This window comes from Ziziphus jujuba, chromosome 11, assembly GCF_031755915.1.
Source record: "Ziziphus jujuba cultivar Dongzao chromosome 11, ASM3175591v1".
NCBI classification, from domain to species: Eukaryota; Viridiplantae; Streptophyta; class Magnoliopsida; order Rosales; family Rhamnaceae; genus Ziziphus; species Ziziphus jujuba.
In genome coordinates, this window is record NC_083389.1 from 8,284,376 (window position 1) to 8,299,860 (window position 15,485).

At 34.1% G+C, this 15,485-nt stretch overlaps 3 protein-coding genes and 1 non-coding gene across 5 annotated transcripts; 3 read left to right on the forward strand and 1 right to left on the reverse strand.

Annotated features, from left to right (window-relative positions):
* Positions 1-1,183: 1,183 nt before the first annotated feature.
* Positions 1,184-1,989, reverse strand: LOC107432154 (putative phytosulfokines 6). Its single transcript, XM_016043229.4, has 3 exons — positions 1,818-1,989; positions 1,630-1,703; positions 1,184-1,544 (listed from the first exon to the last, which is right to left on the reverse strand). Exons 1-3 carry the CDS (start codon positions 1,912-1,914, stop codon positions 1,437-1,439), a joined length of 279 nt encoding a protein of 92 aa, XP_015898715.1. The 5' UTR covers positions 1,915-1,989; the 3' UTR covers positions 1,184-1,436.
* A 3,431-nt stretch (positions 1,990-5,420) lies between these two features.
* TRNAL-AAG (transfer RNA leucine (anticodon AAG)) lies at positions 5,421-5,501 on the forward strand. Its single transcript has one exon. It is a non-coding gene; the product is annotated as a tRNA-Leu (tRNA).
* A 2,361-nt stretch (positions 5,502-7,862) lies between these two features.
* On the forward strand, positions 7,863-12,746 carry LOC107432144 (PAN domain-containing protein At5g03700). The gene has a single exon (XM_060813006.1). The coding sequence runs from the start codon at positions 10,430-10,432 to the stop codon at positions 11,951-11,953; it is 1,524 nt and encodes a 507-aa protein (XP_060668989.1). The 5' UTR covers positions 7,863-10,429; the 3' UTR covers positions 11,954-12,746.
* A 525-nt stretch (positions 12,747-13,271) lies between these two features.
* Positions 13,272-15,153, forward strand: LOC125419439 (probable ribosome biogenesis protein RLP24). Of its 2 annotated transcripts, XM_060813008.1 has the most exons (5): positions 13,272-13,312; positions 13,532-13,625; positions 14,288-14,401; positions 14,505-14,641; positions 14,734-15,153. In XM_060813008.1, exons 2-5 carry the CDS (start codon positions 13,545-13,547, stop codon positions 14,900-14,902), a joined length of 501 nt encoding a protein of 166 aa, XP_060668991.1. In that variant the 5' UTR covers positions 13,272-13,312; positions 13,532-13,544; the 3' UTR covers positions 14,903-15,153. The 2 variants fall into 2 exon arrangements, with proteins under 2 accessions (XP_060668991.1, XP_060668990.1); XM_060813007.1 differs by lacking the exon at positions 13,272-13,312 and having other exon boundaries at positions 13,470-13,625.
* Positions 15,154-15,485: the final 332 nt, after the last annotated feature.

A 15,485-nucleotide genomic window follows, 5' to 3' on the forward strand; every position in this document is an offset into this window, starting at 1 on the left:
TTTTTTTCTTCTTATATAAATGGATGTTGATGTTAGTTTTATTTTTTTTTTGGTTATGATAATTTACAATTTTATAAAAACAATCGAAGAATGTAATGCAAGAAGCATTCAATTTCTTAAATTGAGCAAATTGTAAGAAGTTTACAGCTTGTTTGCAAGAGTTTTGAGAGATGAACAGAATAAACATAGATAGATCATGGCAATCTAAAAAGTTATGGCCTGACCAGTTGACTTTGTTCAAGTGACTGTGCTCGATATCAGCTTCTGCAGTAGCAAAACAAAAGCAGATATAATGAATCTGAGCAAAGTCTTCTTTTGTTCTTTGATGAATTGAGCAAAGCCTTTCATTTTCATGTAAAGTTGGTAATTTGCTGTTGCGATGCCATTTTATCATTGCAAAGGGAGCTTTTTTTTATTATTTATTTAATTTTCTTAAGAATCTAATCATGCTTTCTTGTCTCTTTAATGTTCTGTACCTATTCAATTACATTTCAATTTTCATATAATTTTAAGTGAAACATAGAGAAATACCGAATCATATTTAGTTGTGACTGACTGACCATTTATCACAAACAGGAAGTACAATTGTTTCATGACAAATTTGGACGGAGGATAGAAGCATGACAAATCTAAGGATATGAACAGAAAATTAAAGAATAATTTTAAAAATTAGATGCTAAATGGTAAAAGCAAAAAATAGCGATATACCCTTAAGAAATTTGTCGCATGCAACCCTCTTATAGTGTGACACGTCCCAAAAGAATTGCTGGCAGAATTTACCATCCCCCGTGACCTTGTCTATTGCTTTTTCCTTTTCTTTTTCTTTTATAATTATTATTATTTTGTGAATGGCTTGTCTATTGCGCATGTATATATATATATATATTTGGTACAGCGCTTGTGGGTAATCTTTCGACAAAGAGAGACTGTTTCTTTCAAATGAATTGTACGTAATTGGCAGTTTTTTTTTTATGTGAAATATAACTCCATATATTTATCTTTCTTTCCCTTGTGCATTATTTCTTTAAGATTAATATTAATTATAGGTTCAAAAAAGATTCGATAACCCTCATCCTTGTGTGATATATTATAATGAAGCTTCTTTTTTTTTTTTTTTTTTTCTTTACAATTTTATTCCAATCCGCAACCGCGTAGAAAAAACTGAAAAATAGAAATGGAAATATGCATTAAATATAGCTTGTTGCCATCTGATCATATTTTCATACCATGATGATGTAGTAATATTAATTACATTAGTTTTCTAATTACAAACTAGGCTTTTCCTAGTCAGACCCACCTCCACTTCCACACCAAAATAAAAATTGAAATTTCTTATGCAGACACAACTTGAGTCTCTCCTTACATGTAAAGCCCTCATGGTACTAGTAAATATTACGAATGGGAATATCTAAGGTTTATATTACGAATGGGAATATCTAAGGTTTATGGTGTTGAGTGTAAATATAGTCCAAGTGAGCCTCTGCAATCATCCTTCTGTTAAGACACTCTTCTTCTTTGTCATGGCATCCCTCTGACCCCATTAGCTGTAAAAATAGCCCCCAAAAAAAAAAGAAGTCACAAATAATCGGTAACTAATTAAAGGGAACAGACAGAGAGATTGGTTCTTACATCTAAGAGATCATTCATCCCTGTTAGTGAACCTTCTTCATGGCTGATCTCATTCTCTGTCACCTTTTCTTCAACTGTGTCAACAAAATTTAACAAAATAATAAAATAAAATAAAATAAATTAAGTTTTAAAGTTACATGAAAGAAAAGAAAGAAAAGAAGTTTATTTAAGTAAGATAGGTTGGTTACCTTGTTTTGGTTGCAGGAGGCGAGCGAACGAGTACTGATGGAAGATGAGAAAAGCAAAGAGGAAGAGGAAAAGAAATCTAACCGAACTCTGTTTCATTGTGTCTTTTAGCTTTTGGCTTTTGTGAAAATTATGAGAAAGAGAAGAGAGGAGAATATGTGTATAAATAAGTAGAGAGATCCAAACACGGCTGCCGAATGCTGATGTCCTTTTTCAGTCACATGGAGACCTCCAAAGCAAAAATAAGTTACAAAAACTCACAATTTACAGAAAAAACAATTTGTGGACCCTACATCCACTTACCGAACACGGTTCATTCATTACTGTATATACAGTGTATTAATTAATTAATAAACCCCTTTTTTATTTATTATTTTTTTTTTTATAAAAATCTTTTTTGAACTGATGCTTGTTTAATCAAGCACACACACATAAAAATGGCCATATGGGGCTATGCTAGCTATCTCATTGGTTTTTTTTTTTTTTTTTTTTAAAAAAAAATGCATTTCATTATAAAAATAAAAATAAAAATAAAAAAAAGAAAAAAAGAAAGAAAGAAGAAGCTTGAGAGGAAAAGTTCTTGGGGTTGATCTCTTAAGCCAGTAACCGCACATTAAATAAATTAATGTAATTGATGCTCATGAGTCATGTGATAAAAAGCACCAGAGCCAAATGGAGGTTTTATAAACAAAAAGAAAAACATGTTAAAAAATAAGAAAGAAAGAAAGAAGCTTCACGGCTTCTTCATTTCTTTGAGAGAATATATGCTAAAATGCTACTATCTATGCAAGATTCAGTGGAATAGACTGGTGGGAATGAAGTTTCTCTTTCTTTTTTTTCTTACAAACCGTACGTCAACAAGTCAACCCTGTGGACTGCCATATTGCCCACAGCTGTTTCCCATTTGATAATCTCTTTAGTCTTTGCCTTTGCTTTTCCAATATTAATCTTGCAAATTCCAAGCACGTGATTACGTATTTCTGTACGTCTAGAGTATACTGAATTTTCTCATCAAAATAACTTCTTCTTTTTTTTTTCAGTTTTGACTTCTCTCTGAACAATCTTCATAATTGTTCTGTGCTGGTTTACCTGCATTTCTGTTCCTCTCCGTACCAACTATATGTATAAATGAATCTTACCTATGCAACCTCGGCAACTTCAATTGCCCTTCTTGATCTTCATGAGCCTAACTGAAAAAAACCCAATAATATTGGGTTTTCTCCATAACGAACAAAATGGTAGCAAAATGTTCTAGTATAGAGTTATTGATTTTATTAATGGCTAGTTTGCCCAAGATTACTTCTGTGGGAAATTAAATTGTTATTACAAATTAAAGACTCGTTTGTATCATACTTGAAAGCAAAAAAATTGATCTAAAAACAAAAATGATAACCAATCCCGTGATCCTATTCTTTCTTTATCTCTATCTTCTGCTTTGGGCCATTGTTTTGTCAATCCTATACCATTTAACCAGACGACCTATAATTTAACTTTCTATGAGTTCTGAAGCATTAAAGAGACTAACGACAAAGAAGGAATAAGAGTTTCTCTCTCTTTTTTTTCTTTTTTTTTTTTAATTTTTAAATAAAAAATAAAAAAATATTTTTTTTTTCTCCCTGTTAGAAACAACTCTAGTGTCCTGAATCACTGCATATGCTCCAAAATTGTGACGATGCCTCATCTTCTATATATATAAAATTATAAGTAACCGTTCCATTAATACAATTGAGTAATAATTAATTCAGCATCATCGGATTTGGATCGTGATAAAATGAACTTAAGTTGGACTTTGGTGTCTTTGAGTAATCTCATTATATGGTGTCAGCTTTACTTTTTGAATGAGTTATCTGTTAAACCTTTAACCAAAAAAAAAAAAAGAGTTATCTGTTTAACCACCAACAAATAATTAAAAAATTCAGAACAATTAAGTTTGTAATTTAATAGCCTAGCTATTGGAAACTTTATTAGTATACTGTTTAATCTCAGTGATCTTTCAGAAAAGTAGGACGAAGAGGTCAAGTTTTTGTCATGTACGTACTTTAATTTCTTTTGATACCAAATCATGTCCTTCAATTGGAAATATGTTACAAACAGGATTTGACATTTTGTTTGTGTGTGAAAACTGTACAATCCCACTTCCCAAATTCGCTTTGCTTTACGCCTTGTCACTTTGTACTGCATCGATTTAAATAATTGCATGGGATTTCTCTAACTCCAATGCAGTACTGCATGGTTATCTGTATGCCATTCTTCCATTCAGTTGAATGCAATAATCAAATATTTTTTTCTCCTCTTAATTTGTTTCCATGATACTATTTTTTTGACCCTTTGGTAATATAAACATGTGGATACCTAATTTGGCTTCCATAAATACTCCTTTGATTTTCCAAAGATATCGATGCTTCTAATTAAGTAATTGTGTTCAAACTCATTCAAAAAAAAACGAGTCAATGTAATTAATATAAAAAAACAATATAATACAATTTAATATTCTTCAGTTTGTCCAATATCACATATCCGTCGACGTCAAAAATGTAATTTTAGATAGTTAAAAGGGTTGACTGAATGTTTCTGTGTGTCTTCATATCAATTTGTGAAATTTCAATTTACCAAAAAACAATTTTCTGAAATTTCAAAGTTAATGATCAAAGTACATATATATATATATGTAGTTAAAAGCTTATAATTTATTAGAAGAAAATTGAAAGGATACGAAATAAGTAGGCTCGTAATATAGAATCTAATTGAATGCGTGAGAAAGAGGCAAATGTAGGACGGCCGTCCATTTATAGCTTCCTCTTCTCCTAAACCATAACCAGAGGACAATTTTATAGCCCTGTCTCCTCTTACTTTATTAAAACATGGCTTTCACATGTAATATTTGGTAAAAAGCCAATTTAAATGAAAACTGTGTGCCTACTAAGAGTTGTCCGGAAAATTAAACTAAGTAAACATGGTTGTTTTATGTCATTTTCATAATTTCAAAGTATAGTTAAGACTTATAATATATATTAAATACGAATAAGTAAATTCTTTAGAAGATTAATGTAATTAAATATAATTTATAAAAAAATATAATTAAATATAAATGATTAATATAATGACACTTATCACTTGGTAAAATAATGGGTAACTCTAATATTATTCATTGAAAAAAAAAAAAAAAGAATTGGTAGAGGCTGGCATATACCAACCCATCTAATAGTATATGGGTTTCATAACTCAATTTCTTACTAATTAGCTCAAATTGTTGGTAGCTTTTATAGGTGTTTTTCATTTATAATTTGAATTGGAGCTTCTAGGGTGTACTGAAATTGAAAGGTATACGCAATATGAAGTGTCTGGTAATTTATGGTATGAATGCCCCACTTCAAGAAATGTGTTTTGCGTATGTTTGGCATCTTGTGGATAATTCCAAAGCCACATTTCTTTTTCTTTAGGTCATCTTTAACTTATAACTAGCCAGGGGCGGAGCTAAGTTGGGCCTCGGTCCCATCCCTCTGAATTTAATTTAATTTTATACTTTTTATAAATAGTATATTTCTTTAATGAAACTTTATTACTATTGGTTATTAACTTAATGTTTTAGGAAACATAAACCATACGTTGAGATGGCCGAGTTGGTCTAAGGCGCCAGATTAAGGTTCTGGTCCGAAAGGGCGTGGGTTCAAATCCCACTCTCAACATTACTGATTTTCTTCCTTTTTAAAACCAAAATAGTAATAATAGAACTTTTGAAGGCGAAAATTATGAAGTAGGAATTCTGTTTTTCTCTTTTTGATTGATGTCCATCCTTTTTTTTTTTTTTTTTTTTTTGGGGGGGGGGGGGGGGTGTTTAACTGATTGGTATCGATCTTTTGGTGATTGACATGCTCCACAACCACAAAGAAGATATTGCCAATGTTCCTTCTATTTCTCCATCAAATAATTCTATTTATTTTTGCAGATAACAAAAAAGATATGACTTTTTGGGTTATCATATATCCCCCTCCTGTAGTTACCAAAAAATATACCCTCTTCCTTTCTTTTTTATTTAGTTTTTGCCTTCTTTTTTTGCGTCGGATGAAAGGGACATTTTAATTTATCTGTTTCAGAAACAGTAAAATTTGTTGTTTATTTGATTTGATTTGACATTCATAAAATCAAAGGAATAATAACCTCCTTTCAGGATAATCACAAGATTTATTATCAAAAAAGAAAAAAAAAATCACAAGGTTTATGGAGGAACAGATTTTCTTTATATATATATATATATATATTTTTTTTTTCTCTCGAATAAATTATTGTTGTGAAATGTATAAACTTCTTATTTTGAGTTTAGTTTTTCAATGGATTTTTCCCTCCATCAAAATGAAATAAAGCTCCAACTATATTGCAAAAAAGAAAAATCAAAATTAACATTCAAAACTAACAAAAATCTCTCTGCATGAGCGTTTTCCCTGCATAAACGTTCTTTTGATATGAGAGTTTCTTCTCGTGGCATTGATGCCTGAGGTTTTCCTCTCCTTCTAGTTTTGTGAGGAGTGTTTCGTTTTTCATTTCTGTTCACAATGGAAGAAGTTACTACCGGCTTTCAAAAACGATTAATATTAACTTCAAATGAAAATACTATGTTGACTGTTAATCAAAATTATCATTTGGATAAAGGAAGATTACAGCAATGTTTGTTAGTGCAGATTTTCACCAAATCACGTTTCAATAAACGTGCTTTTGTGGATATGATGCATTCGCTATGGGGGAATTCTTGTTCTGTTCATTTTAAGGAACTCAATGACACAACTTTTTTGTGTCATTTTGTTCATATTCAAGATAAGGAACGAGTTATTCTTGGGGCTCCATGGCACTTTGAACGTGCTTTAGTGTTAACTGAAGAAGTTTCCGATTCTGCCATTCCTCGTTACATTTCATTACATAGAGCACTCTTTTGGGTTCAAATTCATAATGTGCCACTGCCTTATATGACAAAATTATTTGGTGAAACGATTGGCTCCCATTTGGGTGACTGTATTATGGTGGACTCTGATGAGGAAGGCTTATGTTTAGGCAAGTTTTTGCGAGTACGAGTGCGACTGGATGTTCGGAAGCCTCTACGACGAGGACTGAGACTTTCTTTGCCTGACCATGACCAGGTATGGGTGGAATTTCAATATGAAAAACTACCTGATTTTTGTTTCCAGTATGGACTTTTGGGACACACCCAAAAAGATTGTGATATGGGTTTACTAGAAGCTAGTTTGGATGAGAACTGTTTTTTGGTTGAAAGACTACAAAAGTTATTAACATTATGTCCAAATCTTACACTTTCTTTTGAGTCCAGGGAAAAAAATAATGTAGCCCACTGTATTGGAAAATATGCTACGGGGATCTCTAATTTAGAAACATGGCTTCAGTTGGGCCCACAGTGGCTTCTCAATTTGCTTTGTGCTGATATGTATAATGATTTAATGTGATATATGGATATTTTACTCCTTTTTCAAAAAAAAATAATTAACATTCAAAAAACATTGGCTTTTCTTTATTATTTTATTTTATTTTATTTATTTATTTATTTACTTTGATAAAGCGTTTCTTTAATATGATTGTACAAAATTCTGAAATTTCAGAAATTTCATGTTGCAAATAGGTGGGCCTCTAGGAGAGTCCATGGGCTTTACCTAATAACACTGGATTAATAAATGGGCCTTTATGTTCTTCGAAAGTGGGAATGCTATCAGAAAGTCAAAAGGATGGGGAATTAATATACAAGGTGACAAGAACAAGTGGCCATTTAAATAGAGAAACATGCTCATGCTAAATAACGAGTTTTATTAAAATATATATACATATATATATATATATATATATATAAAGTATATTCACGGGTTTTGTGAACTTTATGCAGTTGCGTGTAGAATTTAATCACATATATTTGTATTAAAGAAAAAGATATTACCATCTAGAAGAAAGCAACTTTCTTATAGAAAAAATTGAATTCAACTATTTGGAGAAATTATCAATATGAAATTTTTTATGTTTTTGTACTTTCTTTAAACTCTATTCCTTTGTTTGCTATCCTTGATACCTGTGATTCTGGAACTGGAACACAAGCAGGTCCATATATTATAGGCCATCGCATGGTTTCCAATACAGATAAGTCTCTCTCTCTTTCTCTCTCTCTCTCTCTCTCTCTCTTTTTGTTTTTTTGGGGAGCAAACAGACAAGTGTTTCATGCGCTCGTCACTTTTTCTTTCTTTTTTTTTTTTTTTTGGTGACTTTTAGTTAGGAAATGAAAGGACTTTTTATGATTTATCCTTTAAATTATTTAAATTTTTTAAGCTACTAGAAGAATTCTGGGCATGTGGGTTAGAATACTAAAAAATTAAAAAAATAAAAATGAATAAGAATTGAATGAGTATTTAAATTCAGGAGAAGAAGCCAATGGGACCCAATTATTGTATTATGATTAATTGTCACTAGAATTGGTTATATTTGCACTAAAAATTCTATTTACTTATCTAGAAGCAATGACCGTATAACAGCCATATATTTGTTCTATATAATAGCTTTAATTTTCTTGTATCCTGTATCCACACATGAGGTGCACCTAAGAGCAGTCCAACCCACAATATTTATTCGGGTGTGGCAACTAGTCAAATGAGGCTGACAGAGAAAGAGTAAGCATTACAATATGAGTAAAGGTCAAAATCCTAAAAGTAGAAATAAACAGATGAGAGAAATGCATGTGATCTCAATAGGTGAAGGTCAAACTCAAATATCAGGGAACAAAAACAGAGTTCGGAATTTAAAAAAGGAAGTATGGTATGGTTTGGTTGAATTAAACTCTTCCAAAGTCAAAACAACAAAGAGGTTGTCTATAAAGGGTAATGAATCCAATTGCCCCCATCTTCCTCTCAGCCTCTCACTTATGCCTATAGTCAACTCCTCACTTAAATGTGTTGCCCTAAATGTCAATCCCCCACTTTATATTTCTCAAATTCTAATTCCTACTTTTTTGTCCTCCATTTATCATCAAGGTTAATTGAATTCAAATATCTCTTTTCCCCATAAATGTAACTTCTTTTCTTTTTTTTCTTTTTTTTTCTTTTTTTCCCTCAATAACATTTATATTCAAAATGGAAATACTTGTCAATTTTTAAATAATTTTTTTTGGGGGGTTTCACTGGAAATTTGAGCATCTTAAATTCTAGTTCAATAGCTCATCAAGGAAAATGTAAAGGGGTTGTTGATGAAAATAGCGTAATTCTTTGACTTGTAATTGAGCTTTGTTGGATTGACTTGTGCATGCAGATCGTATATAGATCTTTTATTCAAAGCGCTAGCCTAACCCCAACAACAACTCTACAATTCTCTACCCTTTTTTTGTAAGTGCACCTTCCCCAATCCCTACTTGCCCAATTTTCGTCCATCTATTAATAATTAAAGAAAAAGTAAAAGTGGAAATTAACATACAAAGGGAATTCAACTATAATTCAATTTGTCATTTTCACAAAGGAAAATTCACGTTTAAATCTATTTAATCAATAAACACTTAATCAATCCATTAAAAGATGTTAAAATCGTTCCATTCTAACGCCAAGGCGAAAATGGTAAGGGCTTGAAACTCGAAGTCATGTGTAGTACATAGTCAGTTAATTATATGGCCTACTTTGGATGGTATCCACCTTATTTTTCATAATTATTTATTTGTGGTTCACTTAAAATTATAATTTTCTTTTCTTTCTTAACGATGGACTTTAGGGAGACCATCGGCTCCAAAAAATGGTCCAAAAACATTGATGATATTTAAGTGAATTGTGGACGGGTTGACGTTGCTTAAATTACTTGTTGAAGTGCTAATTCCCTATTTTCTATTTAAACTGATTAAACTTCTGTACTGTACTATTATTTTGCATTACTTTTGAAACTTGTGCGTATTATTAACTTGCATCTATTTTGAGATCTTAATTCGTGAAGTCATAATATAATCTAGTAAGATACAAGAATATGATAGGACAGGACAAAAGCGGGAGGCCTAGATTATTAGTTAATGACATTAATTACTTGAATCCACAAAATTAACGTTAATCATGCATATTATAAAACTAGAAGTTGATTTTGAGACAAACACAATAATATATATATATATATATATATATAAGGTCGATCGAGAGCAACCTAATCAATATCTATATATAGTTTTAGTTTTCCACTTGTTCATCAAATACAATAAGTTTTTTTCTGCCGTCTACATATAGATTTCACAACGACAATATAACAGAAGCAATTCCAAAACATTCAAACTAGTAAATAAATCTCTTTTAAGTCTAACACGAATTAAAGAAAAGCACTATTTGAAAGCAAAGTTTTGCGTTGAGAAAGTAGATAGGTAGTTGGCAACTTGTTTGCAGATTGCACAAGATTACTTTATCTTTCCTTTTTTTTGATTATTTATTTACTTTCGGCGATCTCACATGCTATTTCATTTTAAAATTTCTTATTATTGTCTTAAACAATCAGATAAAATCTCCATTGGATTATATAATAATAATAATAAATTTTTTGCTTCTTTCTGTCTGTGTCTCGGATGGGAAAAAATGGTTATATATAAAGAGATGCTGGCTCTCTGTATTACTTTATGGCTACCCTGAAACTCTCTTCCATTTTCTTCTTATCTTTCCCGGGTTTATGCATGGAAAGGTGTCTCAACTCGGTGACTGGGCGATTTTTGACTCAGTTCGTCCTTGTCTCAATCATTCTTCTATATGCACCCATTTTGTCATGTAGTAAATCCACCAACCAACAGGAGCTTCTCAAAGGTTTCAAAGCCACAGTGGATACTTCAGTCCCATCGTTTCAAGCTCTGCTTCGCGATCCAACAGGAAATTTATCACTGGGTTTCCTCAAAACCGACCGAACCTATCTCTCTCTCGCTGTACTTCATCTGCCTTCCTCTGAACCAATTTGGGTTGCAAATCCGACTCGTTTAACTCATTGGTCCGACCGCACTCGGCTCATTTTCGATGGCAATCTTGTGATTTCAGATCCTCACGGTAAAGTAGTCTGGTCAACGGGGACTCAAGGTGATCGAGTTGTGCTCCTCAACTCCTCCAATCTGCAAGTTCAAAAGCTCGATGACTCTGTTTTATGGCAAAGTTTTGACTTTCCCACGAATAGCATCGTCGAGAACCAGAATTTCACGACCAACATGACACTGGTTTCATCAAATGGGCGTTACTCGATGCGTTTAGGGAATGATTTTATGGGTTTGTACGCAAATTTCAAACAGGACTTTGAGCAAATATATTGGAGGCATAAAGCAATGGAAGCCAGAGCACGTATAATTGAAGGACAAGGGCCTATTTACGCGCGAATAAACCCTGATGGATATCTGGGTATGTACCAAACCGGAAATCAACCCGTGGATGTGCAACCCTTTAATAATTTTCAAAGACCCATCAACGGGCTCGTCCGGATCCGGTTAGAACCCGACGGAAACCTTAAAGGATACTACTGGGACGGGTCGAACTGGGTGTTGAACTACCAGGCGATTGACGATCCTTGCGAGCTCCCGAGTCAATGCGGTTCGTACGGTTTGTGTAGAGCCGGGGAAGGTTGTTCTTGTTTGGATAACCAGACGGAGTTTCATCCCGGCGAGTGTTCGCCGCCGGAGACCGGTGACCTGTGCGGAGGAGTAGCTAAAAACAACTTCCGGGTCCAGAGAAGGAAAGGTGTTGAGGTTCCATTCAAGGAGCTAATGGCATACGATACGATGTCGTCTTTGGAGGAATGCGAGAGCTCCTGCGAAAGGAACTGTAGCTGTTGGGGGGTGGTGTACAACAACGCTACCGGGTTTTGTTACACGGTGGACTACCCGATCCAAACCATGGTGGACGTTGGGGATGAGACCAAGGTTGGGTATTTTAAGGTGCGGAAAGGTGCAGATAAAGGGAAAAAGAAGGTGGGACTTGGTCTTGGGATTGGTGTAGTAGGCGGGGCCCTTGTGATATTGATGGTGATGATTGGGTTTGGAAGTTACAGGATATGGAAGAGAAGGAGAGGAGTCAAACGGTTCCTGGAGGAAGAAGGTGGAGTTTCACCCGGCCCGTATAGGGATCTCGGATCTGCAAGCTTTAAGTCCATCGAGATGTGCAATAGGTAGATTATTAGATAATGACGCAAGGGATGACATTTTTTGGGAGGCCTAGTGGGGAATAAGAGTTTGACCGACAACGATGTGAATTGTTAATCAGTAATCTCGGTTGTTTAGCTGATGTCTGTGGGGGCCACACTAATCTTTGTTATATGCTTGGTTGCACGAAGTGGGGCAAGCCTTAGTCTAATGGGGCTGATCTTTTGTATGTTGAACTTCGTGCAGATTCTTGATTACTGCGGTCTCGGCCCCACCAAACCCAACTTGGATGCCCCACTTGAACCACTCTGTAGCATCATTTCTAATTTTATCAATGAAATTCTTCAACAAAACCATTTTCATTCCATGCAATAGGTCTAACGAGAGTTCGTAAATCTCACTGGATATTTTTTATTTTGGTGCACTTAAAAAATTTATCTCCAAATCATCTTGATTGTGAGATTCACATTCCACTTACCAATATTTGTTGAAATATATAATAAGCTTTTAGCCAGTAGCAACATTGATTGGAGAGCCTCTGAAAATAACAAGTTAACCATCTAATTTAGGTGGCAATGGATAATTTGCCAAAAATTGAGTATAATATTTCTGGAGCTGTTTTGGTTCTTCGATGGGGTAATCAATTGATTAATAAAAAATAATTTAAAATGGATTGGGGTGCAATGGGTGGCATAAGCTGGGGAATCAAAATATGTTGTTGAGTGGATTTTGTGGAGAAAGCAGTAGATGTGGTTGGGGAAGACTGATGCCAAGGATCTTTGGTAGCTAAGATATGACGCAAGGCATGACATTCTCGATTTTGGAATCCTACAGGTTGGAAGCCAACCTAACTTGGAATATAGAGAGTGGTTGTTATTTTTATTTTTTTTATCAGGTTATAATAAATTCTGATCTACAAAAGACTCGGGTATTTAAGGCATGCATGAGCCAAACAAACTCTATACTTGTTTTTCGGTTTGGTTTTTTAAATTTTATACATTATTTTATAGATTCCGTTTATAAGGTTCATAACGTGGTTGGAGTACATGCGTCTCAAATTCAATGTTATTTGGTCAGCCCAAGCCCAACAAATCGAAACCTCCTCGGTCCAATTGAAGACAAGGATCCAGCCCAATTTTTGAGTTTCAATCTAGTGACTATCCATCTCACTTGGTTCCTTCTTTAGTTTGGGCTAATCTCGGGTCAAACCCAAAGAATGACCATTCAGCAAAATATTTGTCTTCGTCGTGGCGGGCGAATCTTTCTCTACGCTTCGTGGTCTTATTACCTAAAACCTTCGCCATAGAGGAGGGTTTAAGGCAACGGCCGTGAGACGCAGAAAAACACCTACCATTACGGAGGCTCCGTACTTGTCTTCAGCTCATCCTCGTAAGTAGCTTTAGCTTCCCATTCCTTAATACTTTTCCAGATGTTCTATTTTCATCTCAGATTAAAAAAAAGAAGAAAGTTTCTGGGGTTCACGTGAATCATTAGTTGCTGTAGCGTTGCCAATATGGGATTTTCTGAAGCCGCCTAGCAGGAATAAATGTTCGGGTTTTCTTGTGAATCAAATTTAGTTTTATTTTCATTTTGTCTGCGTTTCTCCAGAGAATCAAGTGAGATGAGGTTAGATAAGTGTTGGTTCTGTTCATCCACTCTATATCCAGGGCATGGCACTCAATTTGTCCGCAATGATGCAAAGGTACTATTCTTGTTTTTTTGTTTTTTTTGAATCCTGTATCCTTATATTTATATCAATGCTATTGTTAGGCTTTAATTGTCTCAGTTAGTTGTTTGTTGGTTCCGGTGTGCCTTATTTTTTTATTTTTTTTTTGTTTAATTTAAATTTATGGTGCCCTTTTGAACCATTTATATTATTTTGATATCTTATGTGTTTATGTGTTGGGGGTGGGTGGGGAATATAGTTGCTATAGCCTATGGGTATTGTCTAATTCATTTGCTGATTGTTGAGAATGTTCTCAGTTTCCCTCCCCCAACATTTTGGCTGTTTTGCTGGTGGGGAATTATGCATTGGTGCTAACTAATATGGTTTAGATATATTTATGGATCTTTAAATGTTGTGATTTTATCACTTACAAGTGGTAAGCACCCCATACCCACCACGAAGTTGTGGGTTGAAGATTAAGTAAGAATTATTGTGACCAATAAATAAAAAAACAATTTATAAGCCAATTCAAGGCTTCACATGATCTTTCATTTGGGATAATTTAATTTGTCATTGAAGCTGGGTTGCTTGCCTGTCAAAATTAGATTGGTCAATTCATTTGGTGGCGCTTCATCTGTTGTGATGTGTAATTTTCTTCATTAGCTTTTGTTCCTGAATACTAGAACTTTCCTTTGCAGATTTTCCGCTTTTGTAGATCTAAATGCCACAAGAACTTCAAGATGAAGAGGAATCCTCGTAAAGTAAAATGGACTAAAGCATACAGAAGGTTACATGGAAAGGATATGACACAGGTCCTTGTCCTCTCTTTTATTTATGTTGTTGTACAATTATTCTTGGACAATAGTTGTAACGTGAAAAGATTTGAATGGTCGTTTCCCTTTTCCTGTTTTATAGGATTTTGCCTTTGAGTTTGAAAGGAAGCATAATAGGCCGGAGAGGTATGACAGGAATGTAACAGAAAACACTCTGAAGGCCATTAGGACGATCGATAAAGTCAGAGTCACGAGGGAGATCAAGCACATTGAGCGCAGGTACTTATTTTGGTTTTGCCTCTTCTATGTTGTAAAAAAGCATAATTTTGGTCTTGATTATATTTTATTTGTAAATGGGAAAATCCTCGCAGGATGACAGGAAAGAAAGCCAAGGAACTCCGTGAGGCACAGAAGGAATTGGAGCAGAATATCAGTCTGGTTAAAGCCCCAGCTGTTCTCAGAGAAGACCCATCTCTCACACTTCCAATCAAACTCAAGGTCTCCCAAAAGCAGGCGGAGGCCCACCTCATGGAAGAATGAGTCAATACATTACTCTAAGAGATCCATTTTGTTATTCCTATCAATGGTAGAAAGTGAAGTAGTAGAAGATACACCAGCCCTTTATGTATATGGTATGGTTTTGGAGTGTTGAATACTAGATAACATATTTTGAAGCTTGTAATTAAAATATTTGAAAAGAAGCATTTCGTTTGATTTTACCTGAAAGGTTCAGCAGGGATTGGCATTGTTGTTATTCAGTGTTGAGAATGAAATTCATGGATTCATTGGCACTGTGTTTTTTTTCCCCAAAATGGAATGGCACAATGCAAATGTTATTTACTTTTTTCTTTTTCTTGTTCTTTTCTTTTTTCTTTTTAATGCTATACATGATGTTACTTAACCCATGGAGCCAAGGGGAAACCCTAAACTAGGAATATTAGCAAAATCCTTAATTCCGCCCCTGCTGAAGGACCATGTGCTTGAAACTACCATCCATTTGGAAGCCCAAAGCTTCTTTAATGTCGTACGACATCTTATAAATGCATAAATAAAATCCTTTCATGTTCAGTGAGCTGGAGCTTGAGGACCCCATGTATAAATAAAAGAATTTAAAATAAACGAA